Source organism: Pipra filicauda, unplaced genomic scaffold (assembly GCF_003945595.2).
Source record: "Pipra filicauda isolate LSUMZ 115617 unplaced genomic scaffold, ASM394559v2 scaffold294_size920599_pilon, whole genome shotgun sequence".
Taxonomy (NCBI): domain Eukaryota; kingdom Metazoa; phylum Chordata; class Aves; order Passeriformes; family Pipridae; genus Pipra; species Pipra filicauda.
Genome location: NW_024104414.1, coordinates 277,014 through 300,554, shown reverse-complemented (window position 1 = coordinate 300,554; position 23,541 = coordinate 277,014). Strand labels below are relative to the sequence as shown.

At 45.9% G+C, this 23,541-nt stretch overlaps 1 protein-coding gene across 2 annotated transcripts in view; it reads right to left on the bottom strand.

Moving 5' to 3' along the window:
- MLLT1 (MLLT1 super elongation complex subunit) overlaps window positions 1-22,823 on the bottom strand; it is a 32,971-nt gene extending 10,148 nt beyond the window's left edge. Inside the window, exons 1-6 of one of the 2 annotated variants that reach the window (XM_027715434.2) lie at window positions 22,654-22,823; window positions 18,359-18,539; window positions 15,374-15,456; window positions 6,446-6,589; window positions 4,615-4,740; window positions 2,800-3,345 (exon numbers count right to left, since the gene is read on the bottom strand). In XM_027715434.2, coding sequence (XP_027571235.1) covers window positions 2,800-3,345; window positions 4,615-4,740; window positions 6,446-6,589; window positions 15,374-15,456; window positions 18,359-18,539; window positions 22,654-22,665 — 1,092 coding nt within the window. In that variant the 5' untranslated portion in view covers window positions 22,666-22,823. The remainder of the gene's footprint in view (window positions 1-2,799; window positions 3,346-4,614; window positions 4,741-6,445; window positions 6,590-15,373; window positions 15,457-18,358; window positions 18,540-22,653) is intronic. The other variant, XM_027715436.2, reaches the window with a different exon arrangement.
- Between the last annotated feature and the right edge of the window lie 718 nt (window positions 22,824-23,541).

Sequence of the window (23,541 nt, the reverse complement as noted above, 5' to 3'; positions counted from 1 at the left end):
ATGTCTTTCCTGGGGTGAGGGGCCCAGAACTGGACACAGCACTCGAGGTGTGCCCTCCCCAGTGCCCAGCACAGAGGGACAATCTCTACCCTGGTCCTGCTGCCACACCATCACCCAAGTATTGGCAAGGGTTTCATTTATTCCACTGTAAGAAGAGGGGGAAATGTGCCAAAAAGGGTATTACAATCCTTGGGAATGGTTCAGGAGCAAAGGAGAATAATTTAACAATTCCCATATAAGATCTACCGGCATATTGCAGCAGCACTGGTTGTTTAAAGAAATCACAACATGAGAAGAGAGAGAACAGGTTTCCCAGAGCAGCTGTGGCTGCCCCATCCCTGGAAGTGTCCAGGGCCAGGTTGGACAGGGCTTGGAGAAACCTGGGCTAGTGGAAGGTGTCCCTGCCCATGGCAGGGGGTGGAATGGGATGAGCTTTAAGGTCACTCACAACCCAAATCATTCTGGGGTTCTGTGAATATGTTCAAGCTAAGGGAGCACAGCTCCTATGTCTGACCACAATCTTACATCCCTCATTCCTGATAATCTGCAGCTCTTCCCTTAAAATGATTTAACAGGATGCAAGAAGCAGTAGTTGGAAGTTCTAAGGATCCTGTTTCTCCTTTTGCCATTAACTCCATGGAGCTCTTTCAGGCACGAGGAGGATCCAGCTGGACATGCTCCGTGTGCTCCGGCTGCAGTGACTGTCACCGGGATGTGACAAAAGCACACGTCGACAATGGAAAAAAGCAATCCTGCCTCTCATCCCAGCCTCTCCCTTTTGTCAGCGTTCAGGCAGCCAAGCATGAGGCCAGTTCAGGGAACTGGACTTGATGGGGGAAGCAAAAAAAAAAGGGGGAAAAAAAAAAAGAAGAGAAAGGACAAGTAAATGCTGAAAAAAAGCTGAAATGGCATGAGAAATTCCTTTATCCCACTGCAGACCCTGGAGCTCTCAGGCCAGGAGCAAGGCTGTTCCTTAAGATGTCAACCCGGAGCCTTCAAGGAGCTGCAGCCTCGGAGGTTGTTGCACCATCTCTTGGCTGCAGCAGCAAAGCTGATTTAAGAGTTTCCGGGCCCTGGTCCACCTCCAGCTGCTCCTTCACTTTAGTGGCTCCACACACGGCTCGGCTGTGCCAGGACAAACCACGGAGCAAAACGGCAGCACTGGGAGCAAGGAGAGCCCCCAGGGTGGGAAAGGAACTCCAAGAGGCTGCTTTTATGCAGTTGGGCCCCTGAGCTTCAGTTCCACAGAAACCTAAGCAGCTCTGACTGGCAGCTGCCATGACTCCAAGTATTCCTGCCCTCCTGTCCTGGGCCAGCACTCCAATCCCTCTATCCAGCATCCAACAGACACAGGAGCTGGTGCAAGGGAGGACACGGAGGTACGGGGAGCTCAGGGGGTCAGGACAGGGCTGTGGACCCAGAGCCACAGGCTGTGGTTTCCTGGGACACTTGGAGCAGCACTATCAGCTTTCAGCTGCCTGGGATCATGAGGGGATGGATGACACCTAAGGAATAATGAAGTACAGGACACTCAGGGATCACCAGAGCACAGTGAGGGCCGTGTATCTGGAACTGGAATGAGGGGTTTGCACTTCAGGTATAAAGCTAGAAGGGGAGAGGAGCTGCCTCTTCTAATGCCCAACCTACACATTTCATCCATCTGGGAAACGAAATCCTAAAATCCCACAATGCACAATCCCACAAAGCCTTAAAAGGGACCTTAAGGCTCATCTCGTTCCACCCCCTGCCATGGGCACGGACACCTTCCACCAGACCAGGCTGCTCCAAGCCCAACCTGGCCTGGAACACTTCCAGGGCTGTTATTTCTCTGCAGAGTAACTGGAATTAACACTTCCTCAATAAACTCTTGTAGTGGGAATCTTGCAGAAAAAAATCCTTCCTGATATAAATACATCAATACTTGCTGCATCGCAGTGCTGATTAAATCCTAATACAAATTGTCCCTACAAGATTTATTCCAGTAAAACAAATCTTTCTAAAAGTGGTCAGGAGGAAGCAGTTCCAAAATTCCAGTGACATTATCCTGAGAATCCTATTACAAGATATATGGTTTCTTTGTAGCAAATATTAAATATACAAACAAAAAGAGTTTGGATTTAAGTTGTGTCTTTCCCCTCCTATATTTTTTTTTACCTTCTTTTGGAAAATATTCTTTAGAAGACAGAGGATGAGGAATGTTCTTAGTTGTAAAAAAGAAAAAAATATTTAGACAGCTTTTAAAAATAGTAGCACAAGAACATAATTTGTTTTATGTTTTACAACACAATTTATTTAGATTTGGTGGCATGTGGTTGTATTTTGAGCTTCAGCCAATAGCGCATTTCTTGCGGGCCATGTTAGGAAGAGGGGCTTTATTCACATTTTAATACTGTTGGGTACAAAAATGAAATTATTTCCTCGTTTTCTGAATTAAGACCACATTCTGAACCATTATGTTATCATAAGCAGGTAGAAAGTCTCTATATCTACTGTAGCTCTGTAAATGTCACTGCAAGGGATGAATGAGGGATGAACCTTAAACTCTGACTTTTAGGTAATTCTGCCTGCAGATAAATCTAAATAAAAGCATGTACCTGAAACAGGAGGTAAACCAGGTAGGGGGAATGATTAATACTGACAGGATTCTCCAAAAGGAGTTTTATTTGAGGTACAACTCAGGCTAAGCATTTACCAATCTGCTTCTCTATCTCCTCTGAGAGAATATTTTTAACATCTCTTTCAGGCAGGGATTTAAACAGCACCTTTCCAAATTCTGATAAAGGATAAATCCCTACTCACCTCTGACTTGAAAGAAGTTTCATCCTCTGAATTTGACTCCTCCATTTCCACAGGCTTTTTGATCTCCTTGGCCTCACTCTCGGATTTTACCTTCTCCACTTTGGCATTCATCTTCTCCTTGGTTTGTTTCTTCTCTGGATATGAGGAAGACGAGGTTCTGGGAGATGTCCCCAGGATGTTCTTCACCCCTTTGGAGCTACTCTTTTTTTGTTTTTTGGCACTAGGCTTTGGTGACTCCACATTGGAGGGCCTCTTGCTGGAAGACTTTAACTCCGGTTGTGGCCCCCCCTTTGGGGAAGTGTTCTCCAGTTTGGTCTCCTTCACAGCCAGTTTTGGTTCCTTGAAAGCGGCTTTTGGAGGTGCCTTCTCCTCCTTAGGCAGTTTGTTCTCAGTTGGTTTTCTGGAGGAGTCCTTCAAAGGCTTGTTTTGTTCTCTCTCAAGGTCTTTGGAAGAGTTTTTGCTCTCAGAGTCTTTCCTGGGCCTCTCTCTGTGCTCCTTGGTGACTTTGTGTGGCTTGGATGCTTTGCTGCTTTCCTTGTTTGCCTCCTAAAATTCAGCAACAGAAAACATGCAAGCTGAATATGAAACTGCACAGAAGGACAGAACACATCCTCATAAATCACATGGAAATGGTTGTTTCCTGCAGAAATCCACCCACTGATCCCTGCAGTGCTTCTCTACCTCCAAGGTAAACATCTACACTTCCCTAAAGCTGATGGACACAAATGGACAGTGGGAACTGTAACATCTGCTTTACCATGGTCCTGTTCCTTTCCAGGATCTATAAAAGGTCTCGAAACACCTGCAGATGTTTAGTTCACATTTAATCTGAATGCAAACACACATGAACCTCTGAGGGAAACCTGGAGGAAGGGAGCAGGAAAATATTGTCTCTTTAGCTACTGGCAATTTTCACCAGACCTCATGTCAGAGCCCTTTATTTCTCTGATGTCTTCTATGTTTCCTAATCCTTCAGCCCTGACCAAAATTAAATCAGCCACTAACAGGTAAGTCATCTTCATTCCGTTTCATAACATCAGAAAGCAGGACTGAAGTGCCAGAAGTGTTTAGAGCCCCAAAGAACATGGATATCAGAATTGAATTACAGTGTAAAATGAATTGTTGTTAATATCTGAGACTGCTCAGGCTGATAAAGTGCATGTAAGTCTGCTCCAAAATACCATTGCCTGGGGATTGTTTCTCCCATGTAGAATTATACAAAAATAGCTTCAGTACATAAGTGAAAAAAAGCAAACTTAAGGTTCTTCAGAAGGCTCAGGAACTGGCTACTGCTGGATGCAAACAATCAAATCTGGAAATCACCAGTTTGACCAAGTGCAGCATATTTTATGTTCTTTATTTACAGCACTGCCTTGAGCAGTTGTAAGGACAGAGGAAGGGCTGACTCTCCTCTCAGCCTTTCTGCAAAGAAATGCAGGCACTCAGAGCAGGGCTGGACATGGCAGACAGTGAAACATCCACAGAATTCATCCTCAGCACCAGGGATACAATCAGAGAGGATTTCATCCACCTTTATCTGCTACAGCAGACCTAGAGGAAGATACAATTCACCAAAAATTCCCAGTCTTGGACATGTAATTTTCTTTTCAAAACTTCCCTGGAGAGAAGTCTATCAAATCATCCAAAAAAGTCTCCTAAATTATGGTAAGTTCCAGACCATTGGCTCCTGAGCTGCAGAGTACAAGAAGGTTTCAGAATTGGAAGCAGCCAGAAACAGCTGCTAAACAAGCCCTCAGCAGCAAGCCCTGAAAGACATTTTCACCTCAAGGTGACCCAAAAGTGTGCTGCACTGACCTTCGACCCATGGGAGGGTTTGGTCTTCTTGGGATCAGAGAAGGCAGAGAGAGGTATCGTGGGTAACATTGGATAGTCGGGACTTGGCCTTGAAACAGTTTCTGCTCCTTCTGGCATTACCATTACCTGGGGATAAAGAGGAGAGAAATTATGTCTAAGCAAAGTCTCACGGACTATTAACTATTAACACATGATTATGTTAAGCCTCTTGCTCAATTAACACACCATTATTCATCTTTTGAAGGGTTCCCCTCCCTGCTTAAAGGCCATGAAAAGATATTGTCTATGGAAGGCTCAGTTTCAAGGCAACTCCTCAAACAGAGCATATTAAACCCACCAAAAATGAAAGGCAACACGCAATATCAAGTGTCTTTCCCAAAGGGAATGCCAATACTCTGAGCACAGGAAAGGCAATAAAGCTCTGGACAAGACTTGCGTGTTCTGCTGTAAATGCTTTTACCCTGAAAAAGTGTAGTGAGATAAATCTGGAAGGAATGAGCAAGACTTCACTGGTTTAGGGGAAGCTGAATTGAGGGGAAAAAAGAAAAATTAAAAAAAAAAAGAAAACCAAAAGAGCAGGGCTTGTGTCTCTCCCCTGACAAGGTCTTAACACCAAGCACTGAGCTCCATGGAACAATTCCCTTCTTACCTCCCCTATATTGTCAGAATAATTCTGTGGAAAATTTCCACTAGATAAACAGCATCAAAAGTGGTTCACAGTTGAAATACTTCAGTACACAAGGAATACAGTAATTACTGTGAAAATCCTAGAAAGCAGATGATGTTCCAGCCCTCCTAGGGCTGAAGTGAGCACCTTTCCCTGTGCCCAGTACAGAGAAGCACTGGAACAGCTGAAATACCTGCAGCTCCTGAGATCTACTACTGACCATCTTCCCCACAACTTTCTGACTTTTCCAGAAGAAAATTCTGCCACCAATTGAGACCATCCTGAATAAAATCCTTGAACAGAACATTGTGCATTACCGCATAAGGGGGTATCTCAGAGTACAGTCAGAATTATGGAGTGGTTTGGGTTGGAAGGGACCTTAAATATCATCTCATTCCACCCCCTCCCACGGGCAGGGACACCTTCCAATAGACCAGGTTGCTCCAAGCCCTGTCCAACCTGGCCTTGACATCCTCTGGCTGGTTAAAAACTTCATGCACTTTGTGGCTTGCACTAATTTGCTCAGATTTGTAGTTATTTGAGGATCATCCTTTAGTCTATCACTGCATGCTACTTCTCCAGAGGTAAGAGTTCATCCACTGTAGGAACCCATATCTTATTGTGCCTTCAAGGGTATAGCTATTTTTATCTCCCACACCTGTTTTCACTTTACATTCTAATATTTTCCATTAATTTTTTATTATCTAAGCCACAAGCAGCTGATCCCAGGTTTAGGGGACATTTATTGACCAGGAAGCACTAACGATTAAGCTAAACAAAATGAGCAAGGAATAGGCTGGAAGTCTCTCCCTTTCCTTGAGCTTTTCTGTCGTGATCCAGCTCCTGGCACCAGGAAGGTCCCAGATAACTGATGGACAGCCTGCACCATCCACAGCAGATCTCTGTTTCCAGAGGGGTTTTAAGTGCTTTGATATTAATGGTCACATTTAAATTGAAAAATGAAGAGTCACCAACCACACCAGCAAAGGGTTTGTTCTGCTTCAAGTGCTGCAATTGTATAACCAGGAGTGAAAGCTGGCTGGGTCATCCTTTAGATGAACACAGAAAACTGCTTGAAGCCTGAAAAAGAAACCTCAGAGCAAAACAAGCTCACTCCACAGTTTAGCACAACCTCTTAGGATCCCAAATCCCTCTGGCACTTACCCCTCCAGCCCTAATGAGTTTGCGCCTGAATTCCTTGGTGGGGTTGTTGAAAGTCAGTTTCTCACAACGAAGATGGTTCACAGGTGGGTTTCCCTCCAAATTTAGGAACAGGTCATATGTGAAACAAACCTTTTTAGGCTCCTCCTAAAAACAAGAAAGACTTTGGGAGACCGGAAGGAGTTTGGCAAGCAGAGTAAGGCTGAGGATCCAAACAGTCTCTCCTGAAAATCCCAAATAAACCACTAAGTGTTGTATACATGGAGTTTTTCATCATGAGATCAGAGAGCTGGAAATGAAACTATTTGTGCCTGAAGTTAACACAGTGTTCAGCAGGAACTGAGGCATGAAGCTTCCCACTGCAAAAGTAACACACAGGCATGAATTTTGAGTAAAAATTGTCTATTTAAAGCTGTTCAAGCCTTCCCAGAAAAGCAGATTCACAAGGTCTACCCACTATTCTGCTTTCCCCAAAATTCAGATCCTATCTCCTTCGGGAAGCAACTTTTAAGTATCAATATTAAGAAAAGCATAATCCTTTTTTTTAGAGAAGGAACAACTTCTGAACTCCCGGGATCTCTGTGGGTACCAAGAAAAGATTAAACACAACAGGGAAAAGGATGACTTGGTTTGCAAAATCCTTTTCAATATGCATATTGCAGAGGCTGAATGGGAAGATATCCCAGGCTTTTGAACTTTTCCAAGGGCACTTTCACCCAAGCAATCCCGAGTTTTTGTATGCATGTTGGGGATCATCTGCGCCTCACTGCTTCTGTTCCACCTGCTGCATCTGCAGCACAGAATGGAACAAACCTCCTCCTTTTTTTCACACCCCCCCCCCCTCTGAAACTGCAAATATTGCAGGCTGCTTGTGTGTTACAAATACCCACAGGACACTGCCTGGTGTTCTCTTGTATTCCAGCTTGGAAAGTAAATGTGGCAAGAGAGACTCTCCTGCAAAGCCCGGTGAGCCCGGCAGTACCCTCCGTGTTTCCATGAATGCTTCCCACATGCCTCATTCACTGCGCAACATCAAGCAGCTGCACAGCAGCCTTTTCCAGAATTCATATCCAGCAGCTCGATTTCCTGGTGCAGTTGCATTGTTGGATGGGAACAGACGCCGCAGGCTCCCGGCCCGAGCTCCATTAGATTTGCTGAAAATAGGTTAGAGCGTCAAACGGCTTCGGACCACCCCGATTCCTGCTGTTTGCTCCTGCTGCAGAGGCCATTTCTTGGACAAACTACACCTCTCATAATACAAAGGGTGGTAACTACACCTGATTTACACCAAAATCAGCGCCCTGAGTTTATCTGGGAGTCAAGGTTAGTCCTAACCCCCAAACAGGTATCGAGTCTCAGATTAACGTGCTACCAACACCAAGGTCTTCAGAGCTTCTCTTGGGACAGTCTTGAAGAACCCACGCCCTCCCAAAAGGGCTCAGTGTCTCCCCAAAGGGTTCAGTGGCCACTAAAACAGATAAATGGGAAGAAAAAGAAAAAACCCTTGCAAAATCCACTGCCCTGTCGTTTCCCTCCCTTCCATGACCATCCTCATTAACAGAATCATTAGCGAGCTCTGCATGTGTGCTCACTGCAGTTCAAACAGCAGCTGCACAGAGTCTCTCAAAGTCTAATAAACTGAAATGAAGGATGAATAGAAACCCAAATGTGGCCTAATAATGGTTTCTAAAATGCTTTTCCTGGTTTACAAGAGAGTAAATAGATCTTGAATATATTAGCAAAGGCAGGCTTTGGTCAAAAGCTGTTTTGCCACCCCATTACCAGCTCTGCTTTGGCATTTGTTTGCTTTCTGAGCAGGGCAGAGGCAGTAGATTCCTCTCCCTCTCACCTTAGGTATCCCATTTCTTGTATAGACTCACGAGGATAGAAGCTTCCAAATATTTATTGTGTCTCTGTTGAATTTTTGTAAAATTAAGGCGGTTTTTCAATGTGATTTTTCTCCAACTCCTGCCCTGGGAAGGAGCCCCAGCCAAGTGTCCTGATCATTAAAATCCCCTTTGTATCCCCCAGGCCATGAGGAGCCCCCCAAACCCCACCCCCCCAAGTGAACAGTTGAGATTACAGCACTCCTAAAAGAACCACCACAAAAGTCTCAAAGCAAAAAGCTGCAAATAAACATTCTTTCCTTTACTGCCCTCACTGCCCAGCTAATGATTACAGCTCAAGCCACTCCAAAGCTTAATCCATCCGGTCCCCCCTAAAAGGTTCTTCCCTCCAAACAACCATCAAAGGGGGAAGGGGGGCGGAAGACCAATGGAAATCTCTCTCAATTGACCTGGACCTACCCATCTTCTAACTTCGAATGGAAAGCCGGGCTTGAATCCACAGTGCCACACTTCAAAGCCTTTCTAAATACTATGTTGGGATCCACAAATCCTGCTGCTTGGGGCTGCAGCCTGGTGTAGGTGCTTTCTCAACCTACAAACTTTGGTTCAGACAGTCCTACAGCATCACTTTACCTACTCCTGCTTGAGCAGCAACTACACACACAAGCCAGGCTTTACTCTTAGATGATTCCACCTTCTGATATTCAACCCTTGACATCAACCAGTAAAACTGAACAGGGGAGAGCCTTACTTTCTCTGGATATTTTGTTGCTCCCTGAAGGGCCTTACTCCCAAGAAGAGCTTTAAAAAGGATGCATCACATCCATTTCTAACTGGTAGATATCAGCTATTCAGATTTAAAATCCAATAGTCAATTTGGATATGAAATGGTTAAGCTGGTACAGGGAGGGGGGATCTCTCAGCAAGGTACCTCAGAACCTCACTTTGCATCTGTCCCTTAAATCTCAGGATGCCAGAGAAGTAAACTGTGAGTGTGGATCACAAAGCCAGGGCCAAGCTTTTATTTGCAGCTGCTGTAAACTTCCCTTCATCCCATGAATCCCCCTATTCCACCTCCAATCTCCCAAGCAGGGTACATTAGGTTTTATTTTTACTGCTTCCTGTCTGCACCGACCGCCACTGTGCTGTTACGAGCACTGAAGCTGCTTTATTTTCCCTTTGAGTTCTCAAGTAATGGGTTAAAGTTCTTTTGGCACTTTTCTTCGTAAAGAGGAGGAATTTTTCAAAGTCTTTTGTTAAAATTTCCTTGTCTTGTTTTTAAGGCAGGGTGTGCCCTTTGCCACTTAACACAAATCAAAAGGATTTCACTGGTAGCGTGCGCATAAAGCTCATAAATCACTTTTAGAAAGCCATAAAACAAAATTATCTACAAAAAAAATCTAGCACACCAAGGAAGCAGGCTCATGGTTATTCAATAACTATAACATCTAACACCACTTCCCTTTTGCCATAGATCCAGCCTGACAGAGTCATTTATCCGGAACGTCTGTATAAATGAAACCCCCTTCCCAGGCTCGTACAACCCGTCTGACTGGTCTTCCACCCGCTTCCAACTGAGGACATTTAAAAGTGAATAGCCCAAGATTCAGTTTTTGAAGCAAGTGGCCTTGTGTTCCACTCAGGAGACCGTGAACCACCTTTATCATTTCTGTGATTCTTCAGTGAAACAACAGGGAACAGCATTTTGGACTCTCCCCGCATCAGAAATAATTGTCCGCTTGAAAATTAGGTGTTCCTGATATATTTTTGTACTCACTGGTCCAAGACAAGCATTTAATAATCTCCTAACTCTTACAAATAGATGATATGATGCTGCATGGCCGGTAAAGCTACTGTGTTTGCAAACTCATCCTTGCCAGGCACTACAAATTTATATATCTTTTTATATAATCATCTATTTATATATTTTATACATCTCTATGTATTTTATATATATTATATTTATATATTTTATATATAATTTTTATATCTTTTTAATACACGTCTTATATATACATATATATTTTTAGTATATACATCTTATATATACATATATCTTATATATACACACACATATATATATTTATACACACACACACACATTTTCAGCATATGGAAGCCCTACACTGAATGGCTACTGAAACACACACAGCCCAGGGGGGGTTTGGCCAGGAAAGCCCTGCTTAGATAAAAGAATGGATAAACTGATAATACGTATTAATTTCTGACAGGAGAAGCTAAAAAAAAATAAGATTCGCTCCTTAGCAGCAGCACAGAAGTGCTGCAGGTTTGGTGGGGAATGCAGAATAGACCTAAAAAATGTGAGCAACAAATGCTTCCCTTAAAGGCCAGACAAATGACAAGTTTTACTCCTCTGTCCACAACTTTCAGCAACACTGAGTCAACACCAAAGTTACTCCTCCTTTCCTCAAACCTGTGCAGACCCTGCCCCAAGAACAGTAATTCGTGTAAAATCAAACGTCTCGTGCGAACACAGGCTCTCCAACCTTCCTTGGGAGCATTCCCAGGCCAATTCTTGCCACAGCCTTCCTTGGGAGCATTTCCCAGGCCAAGCCCTTCCTGATGGCACAGTCCTGACACCAGTTGTAGCTGATCTTGTTTCACTCCCCTGCCATATGTGCAGCCCACCTACAACATCTCCACTGAGTTCCTACCGTGAGACACAAACGATTTTTCCCTTCTCCAATATTTCTCTGTTTGTTTTCTGTATCACACCTATAAATGTTGCAAAAGGGGTAAAATACCTGTTTTTCTCTTGAACCTCACTGGAAAAAATCAAATGGATTTCTTCGCTTTCTCTGCTTATCTCCTCCTCACTAATAGGAAAAGCCCAAGTTCCGTGTATCCATTATGTAAATCCTGGAAAGGCTTTTATCTCCAGCACTAAAATTGGGAGGTACCACCTTTAAAGAGACTTTAATACAGCATCTTATCCATGCTGCATTAATATCATCTGTCTTGTATCAGAGTAACATGAAAATACACTAGACCTTTAGCTTTGTTGAGGGGGATTGATCTAATTTGATTGGGATGCAAAAAATGTCACAGGGGATGAATACCGAAGTCAGACCTGTATCACAGCCTCCAGATCACAACATGTACCACTGTAAGAGATTTATTTAGAGACAACAATGAAAAAAAGCCTCCAGACTGTTGAAACTGAGGGGGAGAGGGAAGGGGAAGAGCAGGAGAAAAACAGCAACGCATTTGTTGTACCCGGTTTGTATCGATTCGAGCAGCAGAAGCCACTAACAGCAGCCCTCGTTACAGAAACACAAAGGATTTCACCACAAAAATAGCACACTAACATTTCCAGTCCAAATGATCTGCTGTCATTAGTCAACTCTGCTTTCAAAAGCTTTATCAATCAACCTGCTGAGCCCCTGCCATTTGTTTTTCAGGATCAGTTACAGCAGCAGAGTCTCGACCGGTATTAAATGAGTCCTGTGGCCACACAGTCCACTCAGACCCACAGACTGCCCAGGCTCACAGCAATATTCACAATTTATAATCTGTGATCCAAATGCCAAGGCTGAGAAAGCACCTACTTAGGGAGGCACTGAAGTGCAGCACAGGAAGGACAAACACAACAACCCAACAACCCTCGTGGAGGATAAAAACAGGCTCTTACACCTTTTTTACACTCTGTTGACACTTGCCTGTCTGACAGAAAGGCACTAAAAGCTTCAGGGGGGCCAAGAGAACCGACTCTGCTGCTCCAAACACACAACAACAATAAGAGGGTACTCCAACACAAAGAGTTAATGGGTAATTTTATGCCAAGTTGCTTAAAAAAATCCCTGACGAAGCTCATTAAAACCATTCTTAAAACTGTTTCTTCACAAAGCATAGGTCAGTGTTTCTGCAGGATTTACCATTCCAGTAACAAATCAGCACAGGGAAAGGAAATGGCTAAGAAAGGAGGCTTAAACTGTGGGGAAAAAAAACCATTTCAGCCAACCAGGACAAAGATCAACATCCACAGATTAGTTCACTCCTTCTTTAAATCCTTTCTCTTCTCACCTTTACAAAGCTAAACATGCATCGATAAACAAATTCCAAAGCCTCTGTAACTCTGGTTTCAACCCAGGACACACATCAACAAAAATGTGTCAGAATGTGGGAGCATATGGCCACAACATCCACCCACCTCCAAACAGCCTTTTCTCCCCAATCCCAGGATCAATCCCTAACATCTATTTGAAGGGAGTTACTCAAGGATGAGCCCCAAATGCTGTAATCAATTCAGAACAATATCTGCTCCACACACACCAGCTGATCCCCACCAGTGTCAACAGGTTTACACAGATCAGAGTGAACACGTGGTCTTGAAGTGATGAAGACTTTGATTTATTTGGAGCTTTAACACTACGTTCTTTAATTCAGGAGAATACAGGCTGCATCCTAAGCCTTTGCCACTCCTCATCCTCTTTCCCTATCTTTTAAATTTCTGCTACATCCCAGTCTTTGCTTTTTTATCTTTGCAGAAGATACATTTCCTTCAGCTCCACTTACTGAAAATAATCATAGCTCTTAAAATTCCAAGTGGGCAATGGTGGATACAGGAGCCCAATTCCTCATATAGAATCCTGAAATATTCTGAGCAGGAAGGGACCCACAAGGATCATCAGTCCAACTCCTGGCCCTGCACAGACACCCCAACAATCCCACCCTATCCCTCAGAGCGTTGTCCAAACGCTCCTGGAGCTCTGGCAGCCTTGGGGCTGCGCCCACTGCCCTGGGGAGCCTGGGCAGTGCCCCAGCACCCTGTGGGGGAAGAACCTTTCCCTGAGATCCATCCCACCCCCCTGGCACAGCTCCAGCTGTTCCCTCGGGTCCTGTCACTCATCACCACATCAGCAGCAGCTTCTGAGCTTCCAGCAGTCTTAACTTCATGGCTGAATCTGAGAAGATGTCTCTGTTCCAACCATGTGCTGGAAAATGGAACCTGTTCCCTCAACCAGAGCTTGCCCCAATTTAATGCTGCCTGAAACTCCTTAATTAGCAACTTGTCCATCAGCTTAAAAATGGAAAAGAACTTCCCCATAACACATGGATCTAAAAAATAAGGCAAGGATGAATATTTCGAACATCTGTAGATTTTGAAACAAGTGTGCAACTAAAACCTGTTGTCCTATTTATTTGCCATGTTTCTTAAGACCAAAATGTCAGCAACAAATTAAATTAACTGCTTCTTCCATTGTTTCCAGGGAGAACAGAGCCCACCTATTTCCCTTATTTATAAAAGCCACCCCTATGCTCAGAGCAGAGGAACAACTCTGCAGTCACGTGTGCGGAGGAACAATGAGAAGGGATGACCCTGGTGGGTGGGAAACCAAGTTCTAGGCAGAAAAGCTGCCAGTTCCATATTCCACCAGCAACACAGGGATATAAAGAATAGAGAAAAAAAGAAAACAGGAATGCAGATGGCAGTCAATGCAAACAAGAGCACCCACAAAAATCCAACATAGAAATGAGAGATCAGAGGGTTTGTGAAAGACAAACCTGCAGCAAAAAGTGTGAGGAAAGACTGGGTGAAGAAAGGAAGGGAAAATAAAAGTAAGAGTAGAACTAAAACACAGTTCACCCTCACAGTCATTAGAGGTTCCACTTACAAGGAATCAACACGGAGAAGTTCACATTTTTTGGTCAGGAATGTAAAGGATTTTGAACCTGACTTATGAGAACATTCAAGAGTTTTCTGACTCCCACCTAAAACCTCAAAAAAGCCACCAAAATTCGAACTACTTTTAAGCTTTTGTGGGGTTTTTGTTGCACTCAAGTCATAGTTTTCAGTGTTTGCCAAAAAAGCTGCTTTTATCAACAACTTTCACCCCCACCCTCTGACTGCCACTTCTTTTCACAGCCTTTTGGCTTCCCCTACTCACCCAAAAAATAACTTGTGGGCAAAACATTCCCAGGTTTAGGAGACCAGCTTGTCTTCTCGTGGTTCAGTCCCATTATCTGGCTCATTACTCTGACTCAAAGTGGGGTCAGGGCAATGCAGCAGGGCCAAAAAAACCAAACTAAAATGCTAATTATTCACAAAATGACACTGCCAGGAGAGTGTCCTGTGCTGGACTGGGGTGAGAAAGAAATGACAGACAGATTTTTGTGGGAGGTACATGGAAAAAATGACGGGAAGCTAAAGAGAATTAATTATATGTATATTTTATACATACGCAAATATATATATATGAAGAGGTGAGTGAGAGCAGAGATTACAGTGATGTGGCTCAATGGTCACATTTTTAGTTTGTTTTATCTAGGTTCCCTCTTAGGGATAATAAGAAAAACATTATTTTTTTATTTTATTATTTAAGCAGTAATCAAACCCAGAAAGCTTCACTATTTCTATTTAACAAAACAATTTGACTGAAACTGAGGTAATACGAACACAAGAGCCCAATTCCCTGTTTTCATAACCTTCTCCAAGTCCTGCAGCACGTGACCCCTGTGGTAAGACTAAAAGCAAGCAATAAATCCCAAACTTTAACTTTCATATGCTTGTTGGCAGTGCATCTTAAGACTTCAAATATTTAGTGCTTTCTTTTTGGAAGAGCAGTGAATCAGGATATCTTTAACACAGGTCTGAATACTTGTCCTAGACATGCAAATGTGTGTCTACAAATTTCATACCTATACAGTTAATTTAACGAGATTGCAAATTAAAAAGTGGATTTTTTTCATTTATGGACAACACAGTGCTTACAAATGTTTACAAAATCAGCGGTTTATGTTTATTTACTTCCATATGTGCATAAAATATTTTAAAATGCTTTAATAGTCTCCAAGTTAAAGGAGCTACAAGTGGTACAATCTCCGCTCAGAATCTCTAGGACCATCCACTGTCCCGATATCACCTTTCTATGCAATTTCATTTTTGCCAAAAGCTTTCTTTTGAAGTCTGGCAGGAGCTTCCAACTCCCAGTTAAATTCTATTTATTAGACTAATAAAAAACACACACATAAAACAGTCACATAATTTAGAGTCTTTCTGTCAGGCAGTTTCAGGCTCTGGCACAGCTCAAAACAATTAGAAGACCTGAAATCAGATTTCTACCTTATTTTTGAAGTGCACTTCAATGGGCATAATGAAGCCAGCGTAGCCAGACTCCTCCACCTTGTAGGGGGGCTCCTTGCACACTGAAAGAGAACAAATAAACGTGAACTTGGAATTCAGCACAACTTCATCTGAGCCAAAAAGGAGTTGCAAGAGGAGAAACGGGCCCCTGAGAACTCAGGACACAGTTAAAACACTGACCTTTGTGGAGAAAACCACACAGAATAAGATGGTGGCCACAGGCTTAGTTGGGAACATGAAAATCTGTTCTTAGCTCCTCCCAAGGAAAGGAAACATAAAACACTCCAGGCCAGAGGCTCTGTGAGATTCTTACCCCCCTTTGCAGCGAGATACAATTACATTTCTGGGCTGTTCCACAACAATGCAAACTGTCAGTTCAAGCTGTCTGGCAAGAAAAGGCCAAGACCCAAAAGGTACAACAGCAGAGAAAGGTAAAATTGACTTTGATGTCCATATTTATTAATCAAAGCACTACAACATGCAAGGAAGATGATTATTTTTAACTTGAAACACTCCCCTGAAATCCTCAACTCTCATAATGAGGTAAGAGGTTGCTTCCCCCAAAGGTTCACAAACCCAAAGGGCAGGTGAGAACTGCTATTTATTCCACACACAAGGAAACACAAGGAGGAAGGTGAACCAGTTTGTTGCTAAGGTCAGAGCTGCTTTCTGCAGCACAGCAATTAGAAAAGTTAATTGCTTCAGAGAAATTAATCTGTGTGTTTCCTGCCTCAGTTGCCCCCTATCCCGCTACCTGGTGTAGCTTTATGCTCCTGAATCCTTCCTATTATCCACCACTGCATTTCAGGATAGGGATATCCAACTCTAAGGATTCCAGGATCATTTCTTTGGCCATGATGTAGAAACACACAACAGCTGCCAGAAGAAACATGAGACCCACAGAGATGTTCTCCCTCCCAGGAACCGGATGCACTCACGTATAATTTATGCACTACAATATATGTAAATAAAGTCAATTAAGTAATTAGAGGAATTCAGTGCAAATCTTTAGAGTTTCTCATAAGAATTCCGAGCAATTAATATGATTAGGAAACAGTACATCAAACCTAAAAGCACACAAATTATTTTCCTTTAATGTAGATACGTTACTCCAGCTCTAAGCACTTCTACCATCATTAAGGTGCTGAAAAACAGCACTCAAAATTCAACTGTGAAAAAAAGGCATAGCTAAAAATAATAAAAACCTTTAGACTTGCTTTAACTTGAATTTTATATAAGAACCCTGTCATTTAGAGGGAAAAACCCAAAATCAAAGAGCGGTGCCAATATGGCAGCGGGAATCTCAAGCCTATCTGCCAAGCAGCCGTTGTTCCTCTGCTGCTCTATTCTGACAAATTCCAATGATTGCAGGAGCAAGCTGCCAGCAGCATGAGCCCACCTTCAGCACCAGGATCTGCTCCAAGTGAGACAGAATCAGCTGAAGGAACCCTTCAAACAAACCTAGGAATAGGATGCATATGCCACAGTATTTATGTAAAACCCAAACACACCTTGGTCAAAGGCACGCTGGGCTTAGAATGGAGCTCAAGGAAGCATTAAAAACCCAGGGATTAGGGAAAAATCTCTCTGTGAATGTAGATGATAAAGCAACTGACTGAGCAAAGGCCATGGTTTCACTCTGCCAGAGGGCAGGGTTAGATGGGATATTTGGGAAGATGTTCTTCCCTGTCAGGGTGCAGAGGTCCTGGCACAGGTTGCCCGGAGAAGCTGTGGCTGCCCCATCCCTGGAAGTGTCCAAGGCCAGGTTGGACAGGGCCTGGAGCAATCTGGGCTAGTGGAAGGCGTCCCTGCCCATGGCAGGGCATGGAACAAAGTGGTATTTAAGGTCCATTCCAACCCAAACCACACCATGATTCTATGTACTACTGCAACACAGTTGTTTGTAATAAATTAAATTACACCAGATGACAGAACTGTAACCCAGTAGATTACAAATTTTATTCTATAAATTAGCTTTCAGCTCAGTCCTGCACTTGCTTATCATACATCAGTTTTACTACATCAATTTGAAGGAGACGTTATTAACATACATTCCATATTCACACTCTTGTGAGCTGAGTGCCTTTGAGTTACTTTCCACTGTGGACTCTTACAAATAACCCATGTCATAGGTTGTCCTAAGACATTCTGAGTGTACTTCGTTTAAAAGAATATTTCTAAGAATGCACATTACAAAGTACTTCACAGCAACACTCACAGGCAGTTTATATTTCTTAAAACGGTAACACTGCAGCTATAGTTACACATGTTACATGTTACAGATGTAACTCTGTGCTGCCCCCTAAAAGGGCAATTCCTATTCCTCCACCTCAGCCTCATGAATTCCCGCTGCCCGGTGCCAGCATTTTTTCTACACAGTCACAAAGCAAAGACAGAAAATAACACTGCAATGGGTATACTCTGCCCAACCACACTGACCACACAGCCAGTGGCAAAGAGACCATCACCCTGTGGCATCACTGATTTCTGCTGGGTTAATCTACCTGAACTGGCACCCGAGGCTAGGAATTGCAAGAATCCATGACCAATGCAGAACTCTGCACACCCCAGTACATATAAAAGCCCAGTGTTTGAGCATCTCTCACTGATCACGTGCTTCCAGCTTTTGCTGGCGAATTCCAACAAATCAAACCCACCTTTCCATTCCATAATGTGAATTATCTTCTGCTGTCACTTATGTGTTGAGAACCTGCAAGTGCTAATGCTTAAACAAGAGGAGAAAGCACCTCACCTCCTGCCCTTTCACCAGAAGAAAGGTCCCATTCTCCCTGACCTTCCTCAAACACAGTCAAGAAAGGCTAAAGCAGAGCACACACAATGGACATTTCGCTCCCCTTTAAGGAGCTATTTTAAAGAAAAGTGACAGCCCAAGACAACCTTAACTTGCAAAATGCTATTTCATAGAGAGAACACCTAATAATACACCTTCAAGCACCCACTCACCTCGCTTGGGCTTTGGGAAGCTCTCATGCAGCCGAAAGACCACGCGTTCCACAAAATGCTGGATGTCACACTGCTCAGGGCCACGGACAAACACCATCCAGTCATGGGTGAACCCCTCCGTGGTGGGCTTCTTCCTCAGTTGGGCTCGGTGCCCCAGCTCCAGTTTGACTTGCACTGTGCACTGTTTTAGGACAAAGGTTTTAGCATTTTAGGACCACAAGCAAAATGATGCAGTTTATAGGTTACAGAACGATGAGCCCCCCGACAGCAGAGCCTGGGTCTGCCAGGGGGGAACATAACAGATCCACGGACAGATCAGCCCCAGACTGACAACCAGTGTTGCCAGCAGAAAAGGCATCATAAAAATACCTCCCAGCACCATTTCGTACCTATTTCCCCCCTAATACTAGAGCAGCTTTAGAACTGGGATAGGTTTCTCTGCCTCACTTATCAGTTAAATTGTCAGCAAAGTCCTAATTGTGGAGTCTTTATTTCTAGAAAGTGTCAGAGACAGAACCTGATGTTCACAGCTTCCAGGATTCACAGTACTGACAGAAAACTAATTTTGAAACAGGAAAAATCACATCATGAATCGGTGGTTTAGAATAAAACTCTGATGTTTCCTGTATTCTAAGTATATTTTATTGACACACTTTCCAAGATCAAGTTATCATCTCTGCCTGCACTATGTCCAACACTAAACTGACCTAATTCTGATTTGCACTCCTGAATCCTACTCCAATCACTAACAGAGAAGGTGTATTCTGTGCCTTACTGAAAGCACAAAAATCCCATTAAAATGTCTTAAAAGCCAGATGAAATTAATGGTGAAGGTCCACATATTATTGCAGACTTCAGACAGGCGAAAGGGAATGAATAAAACAGATGTAACGGAGGAAAGGGATTCAGACACAGGATAAATCAAGGAATTGTTAGGGCCAGATTTGTAGAGACAGAGAATAACACTCAAGGTATCCAACTTTTGTGCATATTTGTTACACAAACCAGAGCAGCAACACACTGATTCCAAACTAATCCTATCAAAATCCAGCTTCAGCACCAGGAGGTTCATAGAAAAAAGGGCAGTTTTTAGTCCCTACCCCATCCTTCACTTCAGGCTTGCAAATGTGTCTTGTTCTTCCTAGCAGGTCCCAACTACCACTGGGAGAGGCAACATTATTTGTCATTACCTATATTACATGTTGACCCAGAGCCAAACCAAAGGCATGATGTTAGACAATGAACATGGAAAGAGAAAGCTTCCTGAGCTCTAGACAAATGTTTAGGGAAAGCATCATCCTTATTTTCCCACGGATGAACTGCAGCAAGGAACGTGATCACAATTAACGCTCGAAAAATATTTTGCATCTCCAACCTGACTTTTTCTTTCAGAGCACGGCGCTGAAAAAGCACAAGTCACCCCACCTCGGCGTTCTTGTCCCTGTAAAAAGCTCTCACAGGAGGTCTGCAGAGCACCAGGCATCAAAGCCTGACCTCCCAAATTGCAGTCCAGTTCCAATTTCAACCATAAGCCTTAACACACTTGTTCAGGCAGTTTATATCCTCACAGCAAAATACCTTCAGCTCGATCCAACACATCCGTTCTAAGGCTTGGGGACAAACTCATCTAATTAATTCCTTCACTACAGCATTTCTTTGGGATACCTTCCTCTGCAAGTTCCCATTTTTTCTACACCGGTTCCAACTCACTCCTGAAGGAGCAAGGCCAGCTGTTCTTTCATGTCGCATTAAGAACTCAGAAGAAAGGCAAGGTGTGCTTCACCTGGAGCACAGCAATCCCGGGAAAGCATTATGTGGAGACAGCCTGCCCAAATCCTAAGCTCCCACTGGAGTGTGCCTGCAGGCCTGCTTTATCTGGGATGCTTCCCACAGCGTTCACATCCCCTGAGCCAGCCCGCGCGGCAGCCTCACGTTATCGATTCCATAATTACCCTTTAAATCCTGCTACTGTTGCCAGTTACTACCCCTCTCCTGAGAAGTGCAAATGACTGTCAGGCTACAAAATCTGCCTTTCCGAGTCAAAACGGCTGAGAAACTGTAGCTGAGAACCAGATGGGGCTGTGTGGAAGAGACCGAAATTAAACATAAAGAACTGTTTAACTGAGAGCGCAAGTTGTACTTGCTGCACTCCTCACACCCCGCTCCAATTAACAATCGCTGAGAATTAAGCCAGAAGTTGAAACACATTTGAAAATAAGATCTCCCAACATAACCAACATCCAAAGTTGCTCCGCTGAAAATGGAGGGGTTTTTTCCTTTTTATTTTCAAGCGTGTCTCCCAACAAAGGGAAATCAGGATCCTATTCAAACAATTTGTAATAATACAAAGGAGCCTGCTTTCAACTTCTCAATAAACATTCTGAAGGCTGCTCCGGTTTTTGTCTGATGTGCTAATTGCCTGAAAGCCATCGAGCGGCTCCCGTTCCCGCTCCTGCGGGCGATTATTCGGGATAGCGGGGCTCATTCCCGAACCTCAGCCCAGGAGGTACCTGTTACCCGCTCCCGCGCACACAAAAGGCTCCACATCCACATCACCTCAGGTAAACTTCCAGCATCCATCCTGGAGCAATCCCGGTGGCATCAACCCTTTCCGGTGGTATTAACCCTTCCCGGCGCAGCTCCGGGGGGGTCGCATGGCCGGCACCTCTCTCGCTGTCAATAATCCCGGGTAGGAATTTGCGGGAATTGCTGCTGCCACCCCCCCGCCGCGGGCAAGGCTGCGGCGGCCGCCCATGGAGGGGACAGGGCTGAGAGCCCCCCAAAAGGGGGTGGGGAGGAGGTGTGACCCCCAAAACAGGGTATGGGGAGGAGATGTGACCCCAAAATGGGGAGTGAGGAGGAGCTGTGCCCCTCAAATGAGGGATGGGGAGGAGGTGCAACCCCCGAAGGGGTGAGTGGAGAAATGTCCCCAAAAAATGGGGGGTGGGCAGCAGGCGTGCCTCCAGCACAATGGGCTTCAGGAGATATGCCCCCCCCAAAAAGGGTTGTTTGGAGGAGGTGTGACCCTCCTCCAAAGAGAGGGCAGGGAGAAGGTGTGCCCCCACAAAGGGGTGTGAGACGGAGGTGTGCTCCCAAAATGGCATTGGGGAGGGCCTGTGTCTCCCCAACGAGGGTTGGAGGGTGCAGATGTGCCCCCCAAACGGGGTGGTGAGGGGATATGGCACCTCAAAGGGGGCGTTTGTGGAGGTGAAGATGTGCCCCCAAGTGTTGTGGGAGGGGATGTGCCCCCCAAAGGGGGTGTGGAGGGGAGCTTGCCCCCCAAAGTTGTGGGAGGGAGATGTGCCCCCAAAGGGGGTGGGAGGGTGAGATGTGCCCCCACAAGAGCGGTGTGGAGGGGAGATCGTGCCCCCCCAAAGGGGGTGTGGAGGGGAGATGTGCCCCCCCACAATGGGGTGTCGGGGGAGATGTGCCCCCCAAAGGGGGTGTGGAGGGGAGAGGTGCCCCCCAAAGGGGGTGTGGAGGGGAGATGTGCCCCCCAAAGGGGGTGTGGAGGGGAGATGTGCCCCCCAAAGGGGGTGTGGAGGGGAGATGTGCCCCCCAAAGGAGTACGAGGAGGAGATGTGCTCCTCAAATGGGGTGCAGGGAGGAGGTGTTCCCCTCAAAGGGGTGTGAGCAGGACATGTACCATCCACTTGGGGTGGGCATGGAGGAGGTGTGCCTTCCCAAAGACAGTGTGGGGAGAAGCTGTGTCCCCTAGATGTGACTGAGGACAAGATATCCCCCCCAAAATGCGGTTGGTAGGGAAAACACATCCCCCTCCCCAGTGGGATTGAGGAGGAGATGTGACCCCCCAAATGTGACTGAGATATCCCCCCCAAATGAGAGGTGGGGAAAACATATCCCCCTCCTGAGTGGGACTGAGGAGGAGATGTGCCCCGCCAAATGCGACTGAGGACAAGATGTCCCTCTCCTCTGGGAGGTAGGGAAAATATATCCCCCTCCCCACTGAGACTGGGGAGAAGGTGAATCCCTCCAAAAAATGGGGGTTGGAGAAAACATGTTCCCCTCTCCAATGGGTTTGAGGAGAACATGTGCCCCCCCCAAATGGGGGTTGGGGAAAAGATGTCCCCCTCCACCATGAGATCGAGGAGCCGATATGCCCCCCACAGCGACCCCCAACACGCCGGGGGTGGGAATCCCGAGAAATGGGGGTGGCCCCCCGCAGCACCCCCTCCTCGGGGGGGCCCTCCCCTCCGTTCCCCCCCTCTCTGAAATGGAGGGGGCGGCACCGCCCCAGCCCTCCCTCAGCGCGGCGCGGCCGCTCCGCTCCTCACCTGATTGTCCATGGCTGGGCACGGCAGCGCCGCGGGCCCCGCTCGCTCGGTCTGCGCTGCCCGGTCGGCGGAGCGCGCGCGGCGAGGGGAAGGGGGAGAGACACACAGAGAGAGAGAGAGAGAGAGAGAGAGAGAGAGGGAGAGAGAGGGAGAGAGAGGGAGGGAAAGAGAGAGGGAGAGAGAGGGAGGGAGAGGGGGGAAAAAACCCCCACAACCCTCTCTCCGCGCTCTTGCGTCCGGTTTCTCCCCCCCCACCCCCCTCCCCACCGCCGCCGCCGCCGCCTCCTCGGCCGCCGCCTGCTCGGTCGCGGCCCCTCACGGCCCCGCCGCCCGCCTCATTGTGTGTCACTCACAGCGCAGCGCCAGCCCCGCGCCCGCCCCGCGGAACCGGAAACCGCCTCACGACCGCCATGGCGGGGGGGGAGGGAGCCAATACCAGCGCGCTGCGCGCGGCACCGCCCCCTCCACCTGATGGGCAGCCGTTCTGACCAATGGAAGGCAGGCTAAGGGGGAGTGGGCGGGGAAAGGGGCGGGGTCGGCACTGTGGGTCGAGTAGGGTCTGATGGCCCCTCCAGAACCTCCCTCAGACTTGGTGAGGAGCTGAGGCGGGCACGCGGGGGGTACGGTGTCCTTCGCAGTTCTATCCCAAGTGCTGTCCCCCAGAATGTTCCACGAAGCGTACAGCCAACACCAGGATCGGGCGTTGAGGCCTCGTTGTTCGCCCATCTAGCTCCCTCCTCTCCTCACTGCTGAGGCAGCTCCTCAGTGTCCGGTGCCCTTCTCAGTTCTATTCCCAATTTTGTCTCAGGATGTTCCTCGAAGTGCACAACCAACACCGGGATCAGGCGTCTGGGCATAATTGTTCGCCTGTCTTGCCCCTCTTCCTCC